This window comes from Physella acuta, unplaced genomic scaffold, assembly GCF_028476545.2.
Source record: "Physella acuta isolate Inbredline_101_S28 unplaced genomic scaffold, ASM2847654v3 ptg001271l, whole genome shotgun sequence".
Classification (NCBI taxonomy): domain Eukaryota; kingdom Metazoa; phylum Mollusca; class Gastropoda; family Physidae; genus Physella; species Physella acuta.
The window spans coordinates 55,478-78,907 of record NW_026732786.1 but is presented as its reverse complement, the minus strand read 5'-3'; the positions used below and the strand labels follow the sequence as shown (position 1 = coordinate 78,907).

At 41.1% G+C, this 23,430-nt stretch overlaps 1 protein-coding gene across 2 annotated transcripts in view; it reads right to left on the bottom strand.

Moving 5' to 3' along the window:
* Positions 1 to 23,430, bottom strand: part of LOC131957839 (cGMP-dependent 3',5'-cyclic phosphodiesterase) — an 85,248-nt gene that overhangs the window by 36,592 nt on the left and 25,226 nt on the right. For both annotated transcript variants that reach the window (XM_059322643.1, XM_059322644.1), the window contains exons 9-13: positions 23,089 to 23,130; positions 22,859 to 22,927; positions 21,364 to 21,494; positions 20,273 to 20,384; positions 19,615 to 19,654 (exon numbers count right to left, since the gene is read on the bottom strand). In XM_059322643.1, coding sequence (XP_059178626.1) covers positions 19,615 to 19,654; positions 20,273 to 20,384; positions 21,364 to 21,494; positions 22,859 to 22,927; positions 23,089 to 23,130 — 394 coding nt within the window. The remainder of the gene's footprint in view (positions 1 to 19,614; positions 19,655 to 20,272; positions 20,385 to 21,363; positions 21,495 to 22,858; positions 22,928 to 23,088; positions 23,131 to 23,430) is intronic.

Below are 23,430 nucleotides of genomic sequence, written 5' to 3'. Positions count from 1 at the left end.
TCAGCCTCTCATCTGAACTTCCAAGCAACTCCATGTTTTCTGAGTAAGCTTCGGAGGACGCGTTCAGGTCTTCCTCTTCGTAGTTATCAGATGAGCTGCTATCTAAAGGAATGATGGTTTCCTCTTTCTTTTTAAGTGGGCTTAAGGTTTTTGTACCCGCTTCTGTTGTATTCTTCAGTGGGCTTTCATCTAAAGGGGTGATACTACCCTCCTCTTCTTTGTTACCACATGAGCTTTTATCTAATACGTTAAAGCCACCCTTTTCTTTACTATCTAAGGGGTTAATATTCTCATCTTCACTCCCATGTGGGCTTTCATCCAATGTTATGTTAACCTCATTGTTAGAATGTGTTGGGCTTTTGACTAGCAGGCATATTTCATCCTCATTACTACACTCAAGTGGGCTTTCATCCAATGTTATGTTAACCTCATTGGTAGAATATGTTGGGCTTTTGACTAGCAGGCATATTTCATCCTCATTACTACACTCAAGTGGGCTTTCATCCAATGTTATGTTAACCTCATTGGTAGAATATGTTGGGCTTTTGACTAGCAGGCATATTTCATCCTCATTACTACACTCAAGTGGGCTTTCATCAAGCAGGTTTAAATCATCATGGTCTCTATATTCAGGCAGGTATTCCCCCACACAAAAAAATTCTTCTTGATGTACTTTTAGGTCCTGAAGGCCCTCATCAACTGGCTGAGCCACCTCCCTGTAGTGAAGACCCTCATGAGGTGGTAGAGTCCCCTCACTGTAGTGAAGGTCCTCATGAGCTGGCTGAGCCCCCTCCCTGTAGTGAGGGCCCTGACTGCTCTCATCTAGATGAAATGTTGGGTTGCTCATGTCCCAGTCCTCAATCAGCTTCTCCTGGGATGTCTCCAGCTCATCACTCTCGTCCTCCACAAGGAAAGTTTCATTGAGCTTCAGCCCACTCTCCTCAACTTTGTCATCCAGCCATGACAGACTCCCACTGCTGTCTAGTGTTACATTTAGTGCCTCGTTCAAATCTACCTGAGGCCTCTGGTTTTCATCCAAACTATCTACGTCCTTTTGCTTTTCATCCAAACTATCAATGTCCCTTTGCTTCACATCCCATGTATCAATGTTTTTTTGCTTGCCATCGGAGCCTTCAATGTTTTTTTGCTTGTCGTCCCAACCATTAATAAACATGTTCCTCCTCACATGACTCCCTGGGTCCACTAAATGAATCTCACCATGAGGTGTGTCCTGGCTGGCTGGTGTGGTGAGGTAACCCTGCTCCACCTCACCATCTGTTTCCTCATCTGTGTCCTCATCAGACAGACACTTCCAGTGTGCCAGTGGCTCTGTGGCTACACCAGGATCACCAAAAGCCTTCATGTCAACCAGTTGGTAATCTTCTAGGCCTGTGCTAGACCTTGCGATCCTCTTGTTTCTCTTGCTCTGAAGATAACCTTCACACTCTCTTCTAAGACTTTCAAACAGACCGAAATATTCTTCACTGTCCATGGCACTATATTCAGGTGTGGCCAGATCTAAGGACCTGCCGCTGACCAGAAGTTCCTCTTGCATGCTTGCAGCATCATCACCCACATGACCCAGACCTCCATCCTCAGCTGAATCAGGCAAGTCAGCATCACTCACACTGAAAGTTTTATCCAGGTGCTCTTTGGGTTTGTCCTCAACTACATCTTTGGCACGCATGCATGTGCAATCTTCAGGAGAGTCCCAGTCAATGTTAATTTCTAAGTGAATCTCTGTGCCACAGTGGGTAGAGGATGTGCAGCTACTGGTTCTGGCAGCTGAATCACTCCAGGAGTTCTCAGACTGCTGCCTTCCATGGCCAAACTTTGAAGGCATCTGGTACTCTGTGTCAGACTGGTGGTTCTCATGGCCAAACTGTGAAGGCATCTGGTACTCTGTGTCGGACTGCTGGTTCTCATGGCCAAACTGTGAAGGCATCTGGTACTCTATGTCAGACTGCTGCCTCTCATGGCCAAACTGTGAAGGCATCTGGTACTCTATGTCAGACTGATGGTTCTCATGGCCAAACTGTGAAGGCATCTGGTACTTTGTGTCAGACTGGTGGTTCTCTTGGCCAAACTGTGAAGGCATCTGGTTATCCCATATGTCATTTGTATCCCCAACTTCATCTTCATCCAAGGAAGGATTTTCTAGAAATGCCTCATCACTATCTGGTATATCAATGTCACCATCTTTGCTTACATCAAAATCAACATCTGCTAAATGCATCTTTATATTCATATCAAGTTCTGCTTTCTTGTTGTCACTATCTTCTCTCCTTGAGTCCATTTCAGTGTTATATATGTCCATATCTGCTCTGTCAAGAGCCAAAACATTCCATTCCTCCACCTCACCTCCCAAGCCAGCAGCAGTAACTGGGCATGCACCCACAGCATCACCACTGTCCTCAACCATCAAACTCTCACTACTGTCTCCAGAGCTGTCCCCACTGGAGAGGGAAGCGTCCACATGAAGGTTCAGCATGCCTGTGTTCAGGTCACTCTCTGCCTCTTCAGGCTCCTCCCTGATGCTGGAGAGAATAGACTTGTTCAGTGAGCTGCGTCTTCCTGCTAGGAATGGCTGGTAGTTGATTTCAACTGGCCTGACCTCCACCTCAGTGTTAGCCCATTCTACTTCAGACTCCTTGCCTTGTACACTGGCATGTGTGTCCTGCAGAACATCAATGGTGTCCTGCGCATGCGTTTCAGATTCATGCACTTCAGCATCTGAGTCATCAGACTCTTCTAGAATAGAGGACACATCTAAGAAGCCCACATCAGGGCTATCCCTATCAATACTAGTGTCCATGTCCTCTGGCGGCAGTGTAAAGCTGACAGACTTCTTATGTCGCCTAGCAACAGCATCCAAAAACTCAGCTGAGCCAGCACAAAAGCTGATTTCTGAGACATTTTCATCCTCTTTTGACCTAGGTTCTCTGCAGGAAGGAAGGGTGGACAACAGCTGAATGCCAGACATGTCCATCATCTGATGCTGGTCAGACACAGAACTCCAGTCTGACGTACTGTCTAGCGCATAACCATCGCTATGAATAGTTACAGACCCACTCCTTTCCATTACACCATACATTCCCAAACCACTTATTTGCAATGATGTTTCTGCACTTCCAGCATTGAGTAGAGATTGTTCTAGATCTCCAGCCGTTTCCTTGACTGCAGCATGTGAATGTTCTGAGGTAGAAAACTGATGCTGTAGGTTCCTCCTAACACAGACAGCACTCTCCTTACTCTGGTCCTCAAACAAAAGAGATTCAATCATCTGGGCGGTGTTCAACTCCTGCTGAACATCATCTGCACTCTCAAAGCTATCAGAGTAATACAAGGATTCAAGCTGGATGCTTCCTTCCATGTCTTCCTCATCAAACTCATACAAATCATGCCCAGCATAGTCCCCTAGATTGTGCCTTTGTGGGCTCATTCTAAACAAGCTGGACTGGCGTCTCTTGTATGACTTCTCATCAGTTCTTGCTGACCTTTTTCTTTGAGACCTGGGTGGTAAACCTGTGATGGGGGCATCAGAGGTCGGTTCATTGAGGATGGTCTGTACAAAAGAGGACAATCTTTCCTCCTCAGCAACAGTAAAAGTGTCATCATGTGTTGTGGTGTACAATGCTGGTGGGTATTCAATGGGGGAGAGACTGAGAAAGGAAGAGTATCTGTCAGCTGTCACAGCTCTGTCGACTGCTACATCTCCACCTACTTGATAATCTTGGTTGTGATGCTCAGAATCTACAACCTTCTGATAATCTTGGTTGTGATGCTCAGAATCTACAAGCCTCTGATAATCTTGGTTGGGATGCACAGAATCAACAAGCCTATTTTCTGTTTCAGTGGTGACTTCATCAGCTGTGAAAGGTTTTAAGCTAGGGTCATCCCCACCTGCAGTGTCCAGGGGGAACGGGTTGACCTCAACATCATCAAGGTCAAACACCGCGTGAAATGCTTCCACCCCAAAAGCTGGACCCATAGCTTGACGCTGAGATGCCAGGAAGGAGTACTTCAACGGTTGGCTGGTTCTGTGGCGCAAGGTCTTGGGTGCCAGGAGCATGGCCTCAAAGCTGCTGACGTCAGCATCCCAGGTGCCTTCCTCACTGCTAAGGTTGCTCTCATCATACTCTGTCATGTTGGGCAGGGAGGACTCACCACTGGAGATGTCTGTCTCTCTTTCTGATTGGTTGGATTCTAGGCTGCTCTTGGAAGTTTCAGACACTTTCTCAAGGCTGCAGTTGGCAACTTTTTTTAGAATGCTGTCATCCACTTTCTCAAGGCTGTTGTCAGTAATATTTTCTAGCATGCTGTTGTCGTCTACTTTCTCAAGGATGTTTTCATCAACTTTCTCAAGGATGTTTTTGTCCACTTTCTCAAGGATGTTTTCATCCACCTTATCAAGCCTGTCATCCACTTTCTCAAGGTTACTTCTGAGAAGGCTGACATTGTTATTCACTTCAGCAAAACTGTTGTCATCAACTGTCTCAATGCTGCCATTGTCATCCACATTTTCAAGGTTGACATTGTCATCCACTTTCTCCAGGTTGACATTGTCATCCACTTTCTCAAGAATGTTGTCATCCACTTTCTCAAGGTTAATATTGTCATCCACTTTCTCCAGGTTGACATTGTCATCCACTTTCTCAAAGTTGACATTGTCATCCACTTTCTCAAAGTTAATATTGTCATCCACTTTCTCAAGGTTGACATTGTCATCCACTTTCTCAAGATTAATATTGTCATCCACATTCTCAAGGATGACATTGTCATCCACTTTCTCCAGGTTGACATTGTCATCCACTTTCTCAAGACTGACATCATCCACTTTCTCAAGGTTGATATTGTCATCCACTTTCTCAAGGTTAATATTGTCATCCACTTTCTCAAGGTTAATATTGTCATCCACTTTCTCAAGGTTAATATTGTCATCCACTTTCTCAAGGTTGATATCATCCACTTTCTCAAGAATGTTGTCATCCAATTGCTCAAGACAACCATCATCATCCACTATCTCATGGCTGACATTGTCTTCCATGTTCTCAAGGAAGTTGTCATTCACATTCTCAATGCTACCATTGTCATCCAAATTTTCAAGGTTGACATTGTCATCCACTTTCTCAAGGAAAACAATTTCATCAAAATTTTCATGAATGTTGTCATCCAAATTCTTAAGACTATTGTCTTCCACTTCTTCAAGATAACTCTCATCCTCTTCCTCAGGACTACTCTCTTCTTCAAGACTATGGTCCTCCTCTTCTTCAAGAATACTCTCTTCCTCTTCTTCAAGAATACTCTCTTCCTCTTCTTCAAGAATACTCTCTTCCTCTTCTTCAAGAATACTCTCTTCCTCTTCTTCAAGAATACTCCCATCCTCTTCCTCAAGAATACCTTCTTCCTGTTCCTCAAGAATACACTCATCCTCTTCCTCAAGAATACCTTCTTCCTGTTCCTCAAGAATACTCCCATTTTTTTCTTCAAGAATACCTTCTTCCTGTTCCTCAAGAATACTCCCATTTTTTTCTTCAAGAATACCTTCTTCCTGTTCCTCAAGAATACTCCCATTTTTTTCTTCAAGAATACCTTCTTCCTGTTCCTCAAGAATACTCCCATTTTTTTCTTCAAGAATACCTTCTTCCTGTTCCTCAAGAATACTCCCATTTTTTTCTTCAAGAATACCTTCTTCCTGTTCCTCAAGAATACTCCCATTTTTTTCTTCAAGAATACCTTCTTCCTGTTCCTCAAGAATACTCCCATTTTTTTCTTCAAGAATACCTTCTTCCTGTTCCTCAAGAATACTCTCATCCTCTTCCTCCAGGCTACCAATTTTATCCTCTATCCCAATGTTATTGTCACCCACTCTCTCAAGATTGTTGTCACCTACTTTTTCAAGCATGAAGTCATTGGTTATCTCAAAGCCAACAGCACTTCCCATGAACACAAATGGCTGTGCAACATGATCTGAGAATGGAGTCAGACAGTGGGGCAGCAGGATGTCTGAGGATGCGATGCCAACTTCATCTCCCCCAGACACAGCCAAAGAAACCTCTGGGCATAACCTTTCAGGGCTTTGTTGTGCCTCACTAAACTTTTGCTGTGTTGGCGTTTCATTCCTGGGAAAGTCTAGAACTTTCCCAGTGGAAGATTCTTCAAAAGGGGACTCCAGAAGATTTGGTCTTGGGGACATATCTAGGGGTGACGTTTGAAATTCTTGTGTAAACAAAGTGGACCTGGCTCTGTTTGAAGGTGACTCATATATCAGCGGTGACTCAAAAGCAGTCTCATATGGTGACTCATGCATCAACGGTGAGTCTAAAGCAGTCGTGGCTGGTGACTCGTACACTGGTGACTCTAAAATTTGGTGTTTTGGTGCCATTTCCATCAGATGTACTTGCGGCACCGTGGCATTAAGTACTGGGGATTCTGGAAACATACAGTTTGACTGGAAAGACATGCAGGTATAAAATTCAATGTTGCTTGTCTCGTTAGAAAAGTTTTCCTCTAATGTTGCAGCGATGACAGACACATCTATGTTCTCAGATGGTGCAGCGATGGAAGTTTCGTCCACATCATTATTCTCAGATGGTGCAGTGATTGAAGTATCATCAGCATCTTTATTCTCAGATGGTGCAGCGATGGAAGTTTCGTCCACATCTTTATTCTCAGATGGTGCAGTGATTGAAGTATCATCCACACCTATATCCTCAGATGGTGCAGCGATGGAAGTTTTGTCCAGATCTATATTCTCAGATGGTTCCGGAATGGAATATTTGTCTACATCTATATTCTCATATGGTTCAGTGATGTCCACATCTGTATTCTCAGATAGTTCAGTTATGGAAGTTTCATCCATATCTATGTTCACAGATGGTGCAGTTATGAAAGTCTCATCTTCACTTTCATTCCCACATGGTTCAGTCAGGAGAGGCTCACTTTCATCTTTATCACACTCCACACTAACATCATCTATAAGCAAAACTGCTGATCTATTTTCAACATCTTCATCGTCACCTAGTTTGGTAGAAATCAGGACAATATTTTCAACATCTTCATTGTCGCCTAGTTTGGTAGAAGTCAAGACAATATTTTCAACATCTTCATTGTCACCTAGTTTGGTAGAAGTCAGAACAATATTTTCAACATCTTCACTGTCACCTAGTTTGGTAGAAGTCAGAACAATATTTTCAACATCTTCACTGTCACCTAGTTTGGTTGAAGTCAGGACATTATTTTCTACATCTTCTACATCCGATAGCTTGGTTGAAGTCAGGACATCGTTATCCGGATTCTCCATGTACTTGACATATGTTGAATAGCTGTCACATAAAGACATGTGCCCATACATCTCCTGAGACAGGTCCGCATTAACTTCAAACTTTTCCTGAGCTTTTCTGGTGGTGCCAGCATCTACACACGCTGAAGGATTCAGCATTGAAATGTCTAATGGCTCCTCCTCCCAGTGAGAGGGAACAACCTGCTCTGATGGGGTGTGGGGTAGGAAAGTTGAAGGATCTACTGGTAGAGCATCTGGAAGTCCAGCAGATAGAGCATCTGAAAGTCCTACTGATGTAGCATCTGGATGATCTGGAAGTCCAGCAGATAGAGCATCTGGATGTTCTGCTGATATTGCATCTGGATGTTCTACTGATAGAGCATCTGGATGTTCTGCTGATAGCACATCTGGATGTTCTGCTAATGTAGCATCTGGATGTCCAGCTGATAGTGCATCTGGATGTTCTGCTGATAGTGCATCTGGATGTTCTGCTGATAGTGCATCTGGATGTTCTGCTGGTAGTGCATCTGGATGTTCTGCTGATAGTGCGTCTGGATGTTCTGCTGATAGCACATGTGAATGTTCTGCTGGTAGCACATCTGGATGTTCTGCTGATAGTGCATCTGGATGTTCTGCTGATAGTGCATCTGGATGTTCTGCTGGTAGTGCATCTGGATGTTCTGCTGATAGCGCTTCTGGATGTTCTGCTGATAGCACATGTGAATGTTCTGCTGGTAGCACATCTGGATGTTCTGCTGATAGTGCATCTGGATGTTCTGCTGATAGTGCATCTGGATGTTCTGCTGATAGTGCATCTGGATGTTCTGCTGATAGTGCATCTGGATGTCCTGCTGGTAGCACATCTGGATGTTCTGCTGATAGTGCATCTGGATGTTCTGCTGATAGTGCATCTGGATGTTCTGCTGGTAGCACATCTGGATGTTCTGCTGATAGTGCATCTGGATGTTCTGCTGATAGTGCATCTGGATGTTCTGCTGATAGTGCATCTGGATGTTCTGCTGATAGTGCATCTGGATGATCTGCTAATGTAGCATCTGGATGTCCAGCTGATAGTGCATCTGGATGTTCTGCTGATAGCACATCTGGATGTTCTGCTGGTAGCACATCTGGATGTTCTGCTGGTAGTGCATCTGGATGTTCTGCTGATAGTGCATCTGGATGTTCTGCTGATAGTGCATCTAGATGTTCTGCTGATAGTGCGTCTGGATGTTCTGCTGATAGTGCATCTGGATGTTCTGCTGATAGTGCACCTGGATGTTCTGCAGATAGAGCGTCTGGATGTTCTGCTGATAGTGCATCTGGATGTTCTGCTGATAGCGCATCTGGATGTTCTGCTGATAGTGCATCTGGATGTTCTGCTGATAGTGCATCTGGATGTTCTGCTGATAGTGCATCTGGATATTCTGCTGATAAGGCATCTGGATATTCTGCTGATAGTGCATCTGGATGTTCTGCTGATAGTGCATCTGGATATTCTGCTGATAGCGCATCTAAAAGTTCTACTGATAAAGCATCTGGATGTTCTGCTGATGTAGCATCTGGATGTTCTGCAGTTAGTGCATCTGAATGTCCTGTAGTTAGAGCATTTGGATGTCCTGCTGAAGTAGCATCTGAGAGAAAATCTGAAGATTCTGATGTCAAAGCATCAGAAGGTTCTGCTAAAGTGTTCCATTGTGTTCCAGCATCTGCCAACTGTTCAATCAAAACATGGACAGCAGCATCAAATTCTGCTTTGTGCAGTGAAACAGGCTGTGGATTTCCTTCAATAACGTATGAGACATTCTGCACATCTTCTTCATAGTCTGAAATATTCAGCACATTCTCTTCAGCATTGTCTGAAATATTCTGTTCATCTTCTTCAGCATTGCCTGAAATATCCTGCACATTCTCTTCAGCATTGTCTAAAATAAAGAGCACATTCTCTTCAGCATTGTCTGAAATATTCTGTTCATCTTCTTCAGCATTGTCTGAAATATTCTGTTCATCTTCTTCAGCATTGTCTGAAATATTCTGCATATTCTCTTCAGCAATGTCTGAAATATGGAGCACATTCTCTTCAACATTGTCTGAATTATTCAGCACATTCTCTTCAGCATTGTCTGAAATATAGAGCACATTCTCTTCAGCATTGTCTGAAATATTCTGTTCATCTTCAACAACATTGTCTAAAATATTCAGCACATTCTCTTCAGAATTGTCTAAAATATGGAGCACATTTTCTTCAGCATTGTCTGAAATATTCTGTTCATCTTCGCCAACATTGTCTGAAATATTCTGTTCATCTTCTTCAGCATTGTCTAAAATACGAAACACATTCTCTTCAGCATTGTCTGAAATATTCAGCACATTCTCTTCAGAATTGTCTAAAATATGGAGCACATTCTCTTCAGCATTGTGTGAAATATTCTGTTCATCTTCTTCAGTATTGTCTGAAATATTCAACACATTTTCTTCAGAATTGTCTAAAATATGGAGCACATTCTCTTCAGCATTGTCTGAAATATTCTGTTCATCTTCTTCAGTATTGTCTGAAATATTCAGCACATTTTCTTCAGAATTGTCTGAAATATTCTGTTCATCTTCGCCAACATTGTCTGAAATATTCAGCACATTTTCTTCAGCATTGTCTAAAATATTCAGCACATTCTCTTCAGCATTGTCTGAAATATTCAGCACATTCTCTTCAGAATTGTATAAAATATGGAGCACATTCTCTTCAGCATTGTGTGAAATATTCTGTTCATCTTCTTCAGTATTGTCTGAAATATTCAGCACATTTTCTTCAGAATTGTCTAAAATATGGAGCACATTCTCTTCAGCATTGTCTGAAATATTCAGCACATTCTCTTCAAAATTGTCTGAAATATTCTGCTCATTTTCTTCAGCATTGTCTAAAATATTCAGCACATTCTCTTCAGCATTGTCTGCAATATTCAGCACATTCTCTTCAAAATTGTCTGAAATATTCTGCTCATTTTCTTCAACATTGTCTGAAATATTCTGCACATTCTCTTCAACATTGTCTGAAATATTCTGTTCATCTTCTTCAGAATTGTCTAAAATATTCAGCACATTCTCTTCAGTAATGTCTGAAATATTCAGCGCATTTTCTTCAGCATTGTCTGAAATATTCTGCTCATCTTTTTCAGCATTGGCTGAAATATTCTTCACATTCTCTTCAGCATTGTCTGAAATATTCTGCTCATCTTTTTCAGCATTTTCTGAAATATTTTGCACATTCTCTTCAGCATTGTCTGAAATATTCTTCACATTCTCTTCAAATGTCTCTGAAACATTCTGCAAATTTTCTTGAACCCAGTCTACATCACATATCATGACATTTGATCCAAAACCTGTAAAATCTGTCACCACATCAACATCTCTTGACCTGAAGTCCTCGCTGTATATGGTGCCAGAAATTTGGTTTAGACCTGAACTAGGTACCTCAGGTTCCTCTTGCTCAGATATCTCAGACATCTCAGGTTCTTCTTGCTCAGACAGGATGAGATGCTCGTCTATCCCACCATGAAGGTTCTGTGCACGCCAGTTGGTGGCGGACTCAACATCTTCCTCTATGGAAACTTCATGATCTGATGCTATAGAAGCAGGCTCTGAAGGAGTCTCAAAGTCCATGAATTTGCCATCCTGCCCACATACAAAAATTGATGTCACATGGACTGGGGGCGTCACGGGCTCTGATGATAGTTCAGATACTATGTGAGTTTGAAATGCCATGACATCTTGAGATGCCATGTCTCCTGCCATTTGACCAGCTGATGTCATGGGTCCTGATGATACTTCAGATACTATGTGATTTTGAAATGCCATGATATCTTGAGATGCCATGACATCTTGAGATGCCATGTCTCCCAACATATGACCAACTGATGTCATGGGGTCTATTAGTGCAATGTCACCTGCTATATGTCCAGCTGACGTCATGTGGCCTAGCATCGCCATGTCACCTGGGGACGCCATCAGCCACAAGCTCTGGCAGCTGGTATTGCTGTTGTTAGACTGCTGCCTAGTGTGGGAGCACCCACCTTGAGGGCAGTGCTCAACATTATGCTGGCAGGGACTTCTCCTACCAGACTGGAACGACTGCTGCATACTCTGCATCTTTCTCTTGTATGCCTCGTGCTCCTTCTCAAACTCCTCACACAGATTGCTGCATCTCGATGGAGCCCTTTGAGGGTTGCATGCCCCAGAGAGTGATGCCTCTCTAGATGCAGAGAATGATGCCTCTCTGGATCCAGAGAGTGATGAATCTCTGGATCTGGATTTAAGAATAGGTTTAACGCCCCTGCAGACCGTCTTGGGGCTGGGGCACTCTACTCTAGGACAATCGCTGGCGCAGGAAAAAGAAACACATCTTTGGCAGCCTGGTGCTCTCGTCTCTTGATAGCTTTGGGAGCTTTCCCATTGTTGAGAGCATTCCTGAAGATGAGGATTTTCCTCGTCCGAGTCATCCAACTTATTCTCAACGTGCCCAGAATACTGGGGTGAGACCTCATAACATTCATCAGTGATGGCCCAGCTAGAGGAGTTGTCTTCCTGATCCAAGCACATTCTGTCGCACTCGTCGGTTGTGTTTAAAGTGTCATCCTGACACTCCTCATGCTGACGAGCCTTGTGGCACTGACACCCTGAGTTGCGTTCATCACGGCTGTTGCTCCGTGGGCACGACATCTCACTTGTTTCATTCTGACTGCAGCAACAGCAGCACCCATGTTTCTCAAAAAGATCACAGAGAAGACTCAGCTCAATGCACTCACCCTTTCCGTGGTCAAAGCCATGCTCAGAGGTTAAGGTACCTCTATCCGTGAGGGTACCGTGCTCGTATATTGAGTTCTTTTCATCCAGCACACTACCACTGTTCTCTGTAACCTCTTCTTTCACTGCCTCATCAGTTGCTTCAACAACGGCTTCATCATCGCCATCATCCTCATGAGACTCTCCTGCTGTTTCCAAAAGACTTTTGGAAGCTTTAGATGGACTTGTGGATAGAAGATGGGTTTCACTCACTTTTGATGGACTGCCAGGGGTGCCAAGATGGGTTTTACTATTGTCTGATGATTTGCTAGCAACCTCTTCAGACTGGGCAACAATTTCACCAGAGGGTATAGACCCTACTAACTGGCCTTCACGGGCTTCAATTGGCTCAGACAGGGCATCCAATCCACCATCAGCAGGTTGTTCAGACGGCACAGAGTCAGTTAGCGCGTGAGCACCCTCAGCCCCAGGCAGCTGAGCTACCCCGTAAATCAGCTGAGCTACCCCCTCAATCTGTTGAGCTACCCCCTCAATCTGTTGAGCTACTCCCTCAATCTGTTGAGCTACCCCCTCAATCGGCTGAGCTACCCCGTCAATCGGCTGAGCTACCCCCTCAATCTGCTCTTCCTCTTGATCCAGAAGGTTTTCAATGAGGGCAACAGGGCTGGGGTTTTCACCGTCCTGGGGTCCCGAGTCAATATCAGCCCTACAGTTGTTGGTACTGTCGACGTTCTGGAACCCCAACACACAGCACTCGCTGTCCAAATACATAGCTACATCAGCTGGCTGTCTCCTTAGCTTTCCCCACCTCACACCAACCAATCCCCGGGGTATGGAGGATTCTCCCACGCAAATTTTCCTTCGATTTCGTCTTAAGTATATCTGCCTGGAATAGTTGCAAACAGACCAACTCTTCTTAATAGAATTTTCTTTTTCCCTTTTCGTCATACTGATTAAACTCCTGACATATTTAAAGTCAGGTTCTACAACCTCTGTGAGCTGAGTTTCTGACGAGTTCAAGGAAGAGCCGAAGTCCAACCCACTCGGGTCTAAGTTGTGTGGCTCATTTGCCAAAACAGACAGCTCAGAGATGGCTCTCCTTGCTCGACAAACACCCGACACAAACTGTGCGTTCAAATCTGGCTCAGAGCATGACTCGTCATGGGCCAGAAATTGATCAGGCCACTCAATCACATTAGAACAAGATACATTCTCATCTAAGGAGCCAGATGCCACAAATTCATCAGTGGATCTATTCAAGCTTTTTTCGCGTCCAACAAAACAAAAATCTTGTTTGTTCGTTTTTTTTATATCCAAAAATTTGTTTTCACTAATTTCTTCAACATCTAAAAACACGCTTTCCTGATTTCCATCAAAATACTTAGAATCATTTTCGCTGGAATCTTTTACGTCTAAAAACTCTTGCTCTTTGATTTCTTTAACATCAAGAAACTCCCGCTCAGTAAGATCTTTAACATCCTCAAACTCAGTTTCATCTAAAGTTTCAGGCTCAATACTGTCTTTAACATCCAAAAACTCAAGTTCACAATTTGTTTCCAAGGTCTCAAGATCCACATCACTGATTTCTTTAGCATCCAAGAACTCTTGTTCAGTTGTATCTTTTACATCCAAAAATTCTTGCTCGGTAGAATCTTCCAAGAACTGAACACCTTGCTCAATTTTAACTTCCACGTTTGGAATTTCTTCTCTTGTATTTACTCTGACGTCTTGAATTTCTTCTTCTAAATCTGCCTCCACATAGTAAAGACCTGGTTTATTATGTTTCACATATTGAAAACTGTGTTCATTTATTTTCTTTCCAAACTGAACAACTTCATCTATCTCTGTCAAATACTGAACATCCAGCTTGTTGCATTCTTTTTCTAACTGAACCTTTCGTCCTCTTGAATCGACCATGTAGTAGATATTTAAATAACTATTTTCTTTTTTATACTGCGCTTCGTCAAAAGTTTGCTTTCCAAACTGTTCATTTGACTTCTGAATTTTTTTTGAAGTTTTCCCTAAGCTAGCCTCTAATACATAATCCAATGTACTATTATCAAACAAACTTTGAACTGTGTCTAGATGGTTAGCTTCAAATATAGCGTCAACAACTCCTAACAAAGCCTGTGATTCATCCTCATCTGAACCCACAAGTTCGTTTGTGTCTAGGTCTTCTAACATATTTTCTAATTCATTTTTCTCTCGAGCTTCCATTACTGCAGCTTCTAGACCAGGTATTATGTTTTCTAATTCAGTTTTTCTTGGATCTTGCAAAACCTCAAATTCAACCTTTTTTAATCGTTTCAGTGACTCTGTCTTCTCTACTTCAGAGCCTTTCATTATTTCTAATTTCAGCGCCTCAAATTGATCTATTTCTGATTCATCTGTTTCTTGATCTTGCATAATGTTTTTTATCTCTACTTTTCCTGCCCCTTTAAGCACTTTGATATCCTCTAATTTATTAGTTTTATGTGCAACTTGATTATCTTTTGACTCATCTATTTTATCAACATCGGATCCATATGTTTTTTTGTCATTGATGAATTTATCAGATTTTTTAACATCTTTTGATTTATCAGTTACGTTTACAACTTGAATATTTTTTGACAGATTTATTTTATCAACAGCATCTGATCTATCAGTCTTATCAACAGCATCTGATTTATCAATTTTATCAACAGAATCTGATCTATCAATTTCATCAACAGCATCTGATTTATCATTTTTATCAACAGCATCTGATTTATCAATTTTATCAACAGAATCTGATCTATCAGTTTCATCAACAGCATCTGATTTATCAATTTTATCAACAGCATCTGATTTATCAGTTTCATCAACAGCATATAATCTGTAAGTTTTATCAACAGCATCTGATTTATCAGTTTTATCAACAGCATCTGATTTATCAGTTTTATCAACAGCATCTGATTTGTCAGTTTTATCAACAGCATCTGATTTATCAATTTTATCAACAGAATCTGATCTATCAGTTTTATCAACTTTATATAATTTATCAATTTTATCACCAGCATCTGATTTATCAATTTTATCACCAGCATCTGATCTATCAGTTTTATCAATAGTTTCTGATGTATCTGTTATATCAGCAGCATCTGATCTATCAGTTTTATCAACAGCATCTGATTTATCAATTTTATCAACAGAATCTGATTTATCAACATTACATAATTTATTAGTTTTATTGACAGCATTTGATTTATGAATTTTTCTAACAGCAATAGATTTATGAGCTTTACAAACAGCATCTGATCTATTAGTTTTATCAACAGCATCTGACTTATCAATTGTATCAACAGAATTTATTCTATAAGTTTTATCAATTTTATATAATTGATTAGTTATATCAACAGCATCTGATTTATCAGTTATATCAAGGGCATCTGATTTATCAGTTATAGCAAGGGCATCTGATTTATCATTTTTATCAACAGCATCTGATTTATCAGTTTTATCAACAGCATCTGATTTATCAGTTTTATCAACAGCTTCTGATTTATCAGTATTATCAACAGCATCTGATCTATCAGTGTTATCAACAGCATCTGATTTATCAATTTTATCAACAGAATCTGATCTATCAGTTTTATCACCTTTATATAATTTATCAGTTTTATCAACAGCGCCTGATTTATCATTTTTATGTAATTTTTCAGTTTTATCAACTTGATACAATTTTTCAGTTTTATAAATTGCATCTGATTTATTGACTTTATCAACAGCATCTGATTTATAAGTTCTATCAACATCATTTGATTTATCAGTGTTATCAACATTTTCTAAAGTATCTGTTTTATTGTCTTCTGAATCATCCATTTTATTATCATCTTCTGGTTTGGTATTTTTGTCTCCGACTGGATAATCATCTGGCTCATTCATTTTAACAATAGTTTCGACATAATCAGTTTTATCAACATCAATTTCATTAAATTTACTAACATCTGATTCATCTGTTGACATATTTAAAACTTGAAAACCTTGTGATTCATTCAATTTATCAAATTCTGTTTTATCAACTTCATGAACATCTGATTTATCAGTATTATCTTCTGATTCATCAATTTCACCCTCATTGTCATCTGTTTCATTTCTTTCACTGACGTTTAGACTGGAAACTGGAAACAGTTTGTCCACTTCGTGAGCAGCTTGATAATCCTTGGAATCATCTGTTTCATCATCAAATGGATTATCTACCTGCTGAGATGTGGTAGATACTTGAAGGTTGAAAACAAAAATGTCCTGCGATTCTGTAGCTATTTTATGCTTGTTGTTGCAAAGTTCAGTAAACTCAAGGCTACAATGATCCAACTCTTCAATGACTTCCAAATCAGCACTTTTACACTCGTTCATCTTTGACCCCATCCTCGGGCTTGAGGATTTGATGTTGCTCGGGTTAACGTGATGCACCACAGGTGATGGACCAATGCCACAGGCCAAGTGGTGAGGCGGCACCAGACATTGCTTATCTGGCATCATGGAACCCACCGCCTCGTCTTTTGTCCTCCAGGGTATCTCCGAGTCCCCAGCTTCTGCCGCATGCTCGTCCACAACCAGACCAGCATGCAAGCGACCAGTCCCTACCAAATCTGCCTCGTCCACTACCTGCCCCACGTCGCGCTGAAAAGTTCTGGCTAAATCTGCTTCGTCCACAAACTGACCAGCATTGCAGTAATTAGTCCCACCTAAATCCCTCTCATCCACAACCTGCCCTACGTGGCGTTGAAAGGTTCTGGCTAATTCTGCCTCGTCCACAACCTGACCAGCATGGCAGTGACCTATTCCGCCCAAATCTTCCTCATCTACCGCCAGCCCAACATGGCGCCGACTATTCAATGTCTGCTCAACGTTTTTTTCAATCTTTCGACTCTTCTCTTGATAAGGTTTTGTGAAGAGCTGATCCAGCTTGGTTAACCTAAGAAAAGAGGTCAGCAGTTGTGTGGAGCGACTGGACTTACATTCCGCAGATGCCGCCGATGAGAGTAAAGATCTGGTGGTGGTGGTCTGACTGGAGGCCGGACACGAGATAGTGGAGGAGCTGTAGCCAACGCTGTCGTCAGCACAAATATTCTTCATCTCCGAGTCTAGTGATTCAAGTGCCAAGTCGAATACATCAGAATTGCTGTAGACAGTGTCAACTGTCAGCTCGGCTGTGCTCTCCATGCTGTATACTGAGGATGTCACCTTGGGATTTGTGTTTGTGGCATCGCAGACACCGTCCGCACCTAGAAACGAACTTTGTACCAGATGACTAATTGCCCCGGCTGGCTGATGAGCTCTCGAACATGACATCTTGTTTGTGACGTCATGGACGTATGGACGTGTGACGTCACAGGGTTTTGTGCTGCAGGGTTTCGGCTTCCTACTGGTCTCATGTCCTTGACCTCTAGACCCCTGATTGTTATCCAGATATTGCTCACCTTGACCGACAGATTCCGCACTCAAGTTCAACAAACTGTCATTCCACATGATGGAAAATTCTCCATCCAGTATGTATTCAGCCTGGCTCTGTTCAAAGGGGTCGTCCCTTTCCTTAAGCCTACTGCCAACACCGGGGTCATCAATGAGCCCGGATGCCTGGAGATCTGATATGTTGGAGCTGAGTTCATGCTCCTCTGAGTGCCACTGATATCTGTATCCCACCTGCTCGTCAACAACGGTGGGTTGGGTCTCCAGCATCTCCTCGCAGATGTCAGGGAGTGAATGAAAGGAATCTGAATCCAGACAAAACTTTTTTGGCGCCGCCTGAAAACTAGGCTTGGATCTAATTTTAGGGCTTCGATCAACCTTCGTGCTCCTGGTGTTTGAATTTGCTGAGTAGCTCATCCTGGTTTCTGCTTTGTTGCTTGAGGAGTAAGTGAAGATGTCGACGGGGCTGCGAGTGAGGGCGGAGTGGTGGGAGGCTCGGCTGGTCAAGTTCGGAGGTGTGGCTGGAGCCACACGGGGGCTTGAACTCTTTGACTTTTTGGTTTTCACTGGAGGGCTGCGTCCTGTTGGATTATGGGACTCGTTTCTGTCACACCCATGAAATGGTATCTTAGCTGACTGTGTTTTTTCATCACACAACTTCACCTGAGTTGGGTCGGGAGACTGGCTGCTAAGATAATAACTTTCAACGCGGGCGTCCACAAACAAATCTTTCATCTCCTGGCTTCCCGCAGCTGCGATTATATCTGTTAACAGCACAGGATCTCTGGCGCCAGGTAGCCTTGAGGTCTCTGGCAGCACTGTTTCATCAAACAAGCCTTGGAACTGGCAGAGGTTGTTGAAAAAATACCTGGTGAACTCTAAGCTTGAGGCTGGCGCAGGGCTTGGTTGCAGCTTCTCACTCGTGGCATGAGCTGTGACGTGTCCCTGTATGGATGACATGTCCCCAAAGTGGCAGTGTTGAAAACTCTTCTCCTTCCCCACTTTCGGAGTTGAGTTCTGTCTTCTGTGCCTCTTCCAACTACATTCAGATGGTGAGTCACTCCGTGCCTTATAACCTGTTTTTTTTTGCCTACCCAAGTTAAGATCACATTCCTGATCCTCAAAAATGGCAAACTTTGGAGGTGAGCTGTTTGGCGTTGTGTAGTCATCTGAACTCTGGGAGTCTGATTCTGAAAGAACCTCATCAGGAGACGAAGATTTTGCCAGCTCACACGGATAACAGTGTAGCGCAGACAGTGGCAGAACAACTACCATGTTGCTGGCGTCTCCATGGAAGAGATGGTTCAAACCTTGGAAGGAAGCAGCTGGGCAAAGTCTCTCTGCCGCCTGCAAGTGTCTCAGACAGCTGTGAGACTCTGTGTTGCCCGCCCTGCATGTGCAGGATGTTAAATCCACTCTACCAGCACAGGAGGTTTTATCCACAGCTCTACTCCTTCCAGACTGCTGGATGATCCTGTCTGAAGCGTTGGCTTCTTGTGGATATGCTCCACAGTCGCAGGTTTCCGCTGCATTTCTCACACTACCTTTCATCTCTTCATCTAAAAGTTATTGAGGGACAGAATACACAGTTGGACATACTTTCTAGCTATGTGGGATAGACTTTCTTTGTTGGACAGACTTTCTAAGTTGGACAGACTTTCTTTGTTGGACAGACTTAAGGTTGGACAGACTTTCTATACTGAAGAGACTTTCTATATTGGACAGACATTCTATGTAAGACAGAATTTCTATGTTGGACAGACTTGTAATTTATGTTGGACAACACACTTTCTACCTCTACCTTTCTACATATGTTAGACAACATAGACTTTCTAGACAAGTTGGACATAATGTTGCTTAAACTTTCTAGATTTTAGATAAAACAGCCATACATATCTATGCTGGGGAACCTGTAAAATAAACTACTCTAACAGTATAAAAGTTGAGGACCCCGTGTAAATAGAAGGACCATCACATTTCAAAGCCAGATGTTGGAAGTAAGGGGGAAAAAAATCTAATACTGGCTATTGCAAAAAAATGTAAAAGCAAGCGGGTGAGAGTTAGGGAATGAGAATCTCAATGTATCATGCGCTAAAGATCAGACTCACCTAATCTTGTAAACAGTTTTCTTGCTACTAACAACAGAGCCTGTAAGAATTAACAGATGGGTCAACACAGGAAAATAAAATAATTTCGCAAGAACTCAACTTGAATTATGATACAGTGTTTATATATTAAACAGGGTTTACACTTACTACATGTAGACTATACATGTCTAGAAAAAAAAAGCAACAAGTATACTGTTCCATGGGAAAAGTATTTTTATATAAAATTAACTTTTCGCTTTTTTTGTAATGTATAGTATTCGTGTCGCAATTGTAAAACGCTGTGTTAAGATACAGCTAAGTGAGTTCAACTTTTAATAGAATCAGAAAAACTTTCTTAATTTATTTTAAGATTCTTGTATTGAGCTTAAACAATCAAACCCTGTTGGAGTGTGGTAATCCATAGGGCGGGTAAAGTAAAGCATCTGATACTTGACTACTGTATAGGAAGAGATGTTATGGTCAGCACTATGTTCAACCGCCTTTACTTTCCTTAACACGAGTGAGGTACCCATCACAGCTAGATGGACTTGGGGATGTACTTGAGAACCAAGTCTGAGATCTAACTTAAGACTAGCAAGTTGGCAATCAAGAGCTACTACCCAAATCCTGCATCTTAAACCATCACTCAAAGATAGAACAGATGTAAAAACTAAGAGACCTGGGTCTGGTTTTTTAACTTGCGCTCATTCTGGAAGGCGAGTGTGCTGGTGAGGACAGTAGCAGTGTACTTGAAGCACTGTAAGACAACATCTATGTCAGCCTGGTTAAACCTGAAACAGACAGGACACAGGGTTAACCCCATCCTACCCAAAAATGTAAGACAACATCTATGTCAGCCTGGTTAAACCTGAAATAGATAGGACACAGGGTTAACCCCATCCTACCCAAAAATGTAAGACAACATCTATGTCAGCCTGGTTAAACCTGAAACAGACAGGACACAGGGTTAACCCCATCCTACCCAAAAATGTAAGACAACATCTATGTCAGCCTGGTTAAACCTGAAATAGATAGGACACAGGGTTAACCCCATCCTACCCAAAAATGTAAGACAACATCTATGTCAGCCTGGTTAAACCTGAAATAGATAGGACACAGGGTTAACCCCATCCTACCCAAAAATGTAAGACAACATCTATGTCAGCCTGGTTAAACCTGAAACAGATAGGACACAGGGTTAACCCCATCCTACCCAAAAATGTAAGACAACATCTATGTCAGCCTGGTTAAACCTGAAACAGATAGGACACAAGGTTAACCCCATCCAACCCAAAAATGTAAGACAACATCTATGTCAGCCTGGTTAAACCTGAAACAGATAGGACACAGGGTTAACCCCATCCTACCCAAAAATGTAAGACAACATCTATGTCAGCCTGGTTAAACCTGAAACAGATAGGACACAAGGTTAACCCCATCCTACCCAAAAATGTAAGACAACATCTACGTCAGCCAAGTTAAACCTGAAACAGATAGGACAAAGGGTTAACCCTATCCAACCCAAAAATGTAAAGATGACATCTGTCAGCCTGTTTAAACCTGAAATAAAACACAGGGTTAACCCTATCCAACCCATAAAAGTTAAAACAATATCTATGTGAGCCTAGTTAAACTTGTACTAGACTTTACTAAACTTTACTATTGTGGTGAGACTTCTAAAAACCATTATTGTTGTGGGTAGAGCTATTTTCTAAAACCCTGCACAACCTACAGAGTGGGGCAGTGATTAGAACTTGGTTCCAGACTTACTCTTCATGATTCTGCTTGTTGACAACACAAGCTAAGGCTAGGAGATCTTTGCTCTCACTCAAGCCCACAGGCACACACAGAAGTGAGTACACCTGTCTCCTGATGATTTTCTCAACCTCACATCTCCGATCCTGATAGATGGAAATATATTTGTCGACATCACAAAAATATTTGTCAACATCACAAAAATATGTGTCAACATCACTAAAATATTTGTCAACATCACAAAAATATTTGTCAACATCACAATTTTTTTTGTCAACATCACAAAAATATTTGTCAACATCACAATTTTTTTTGTCAACATCACTAAAATATTTGTCAACATCACTAAAATATTTGTCAACATCACTAAAATATTTGTCAACATCACTAGAATATTTGTTAACATCACAAAAATATTTGTCAACATCACTAAAATATTTGTCGACATCACAAAAATATTTGTCAACATCACTAAAATATTTGTCAACATCAAAAAAATATTTGTCAACATCAAAAAAATATTTGTCAACATCACAAATTTTTTTGTCAACATCACAATAATATTTGTCAACATCACTAAAATATTTGTCAACATCACTAAAATATTTGTCAACATCACTAAAATATTTGTCAACATCACTAAAATTTTTGTCAACATCACTAAAATATTTGTCAACATCACAAAAATATTTGTCAACATCACAAAAATATTTGTCAACATCACAAAAATATTTGTCAACATCACTAAAATATTTGTCAACATCACTAAAATATTTGTCAACATCACAAAATCGTTTGTCAACATCACTAAAATATTTGTCAACATCACAAAAATATTTGTCAACATCGCAAAAATATTTGTTAACATCACGAAAATATTTGTCAACATCACAAAAATATTTGTCAACATCACAAAAATATTTGTTACATTAATATGTCTTGAAAATGTTTTCATCCATCCAAGCAATTTAATGTAATGGTCTATTAAGAAATCTTAGTTTGTTAACTTATATAAGGTAAGATAAAGTGGTATTAGACACCTTACCTCAGATTGACAGTTCATACATAAAAATGCGAAGTTAAAAAATTTTTTAACTAGTATTGTTCGACTCGTGGTAAGTACCTGACACGTTTATCATTTTAAAATCCACATGTCGGCATTCTCCCTATGTCTACACCTACCTTAGTCTGAAAGAAGGGGCTACTTCCATGGATGATCGACATACTAATTCCAAGTATTGGCAATAATTCATGTAAAAATGTTAATTAAAATGATAAAATTAATTTTGTTGTTATATCCGTGGTCTTTATTTTTTTATATTGAGTCTGTTATGTATACATTTAAATTAGGAGCTCATGGGCATGGGGATTTTAGCTCTGGAGCTAAGGTTCCGAAGGGTTAAAGAAAATACATAGTTGTAGTGCTAGTTTAGATAGATTTAGTCACTGAAGAAAAAAAACAACTTAGTGCTTGTTTATGTAGTTCTAGTCCTGCATCTAGTTCACTCACCACTGGTATATCTGCTAATGTCAGAGGCTGTTTGCTCTCTAATGCCTTGCCAAAACAACTGGATGGACCCTAAAAAACACAGAAGAAAATAATCCAATCACTCTCCGCAACAAGGAAATTAAAAAAAAACTATTATTATTCATCTTTTCTCTTGACAAACTTCAAAAGGTTAAGTTCATATAATCTTTTATCAAGGAAAAAAGTAAATCAAGAGTAGTTTAAAAACTTACAGCAAACCGCACTTCTTCTTGTAATACTGTGTCACCAACAGCCTAAGATACAAATTTAAAAAAAAAACTGGTAGTTAACTATCGGCATACAAATTTTTGAAGGGTTACACTTTTACAAAAGATATAATGCCCTAGAGCCAACTCAGCTCTAATGTGTATCTGGCAGAAGTTAGATATTGAAAAAGGTTTTCATTAAGGCAGCCACCTATTGTAATTTTGGGTTTATCTAGGTTTTGATAAAATGTCCCTGAGCCCACTCAGCTCTAATGGGTACCTGGAATGTCTTTGGGGAACAACTCAGCTCTAATGGGTACCTGGAATGTCTTTGGGGAACAACTCAGC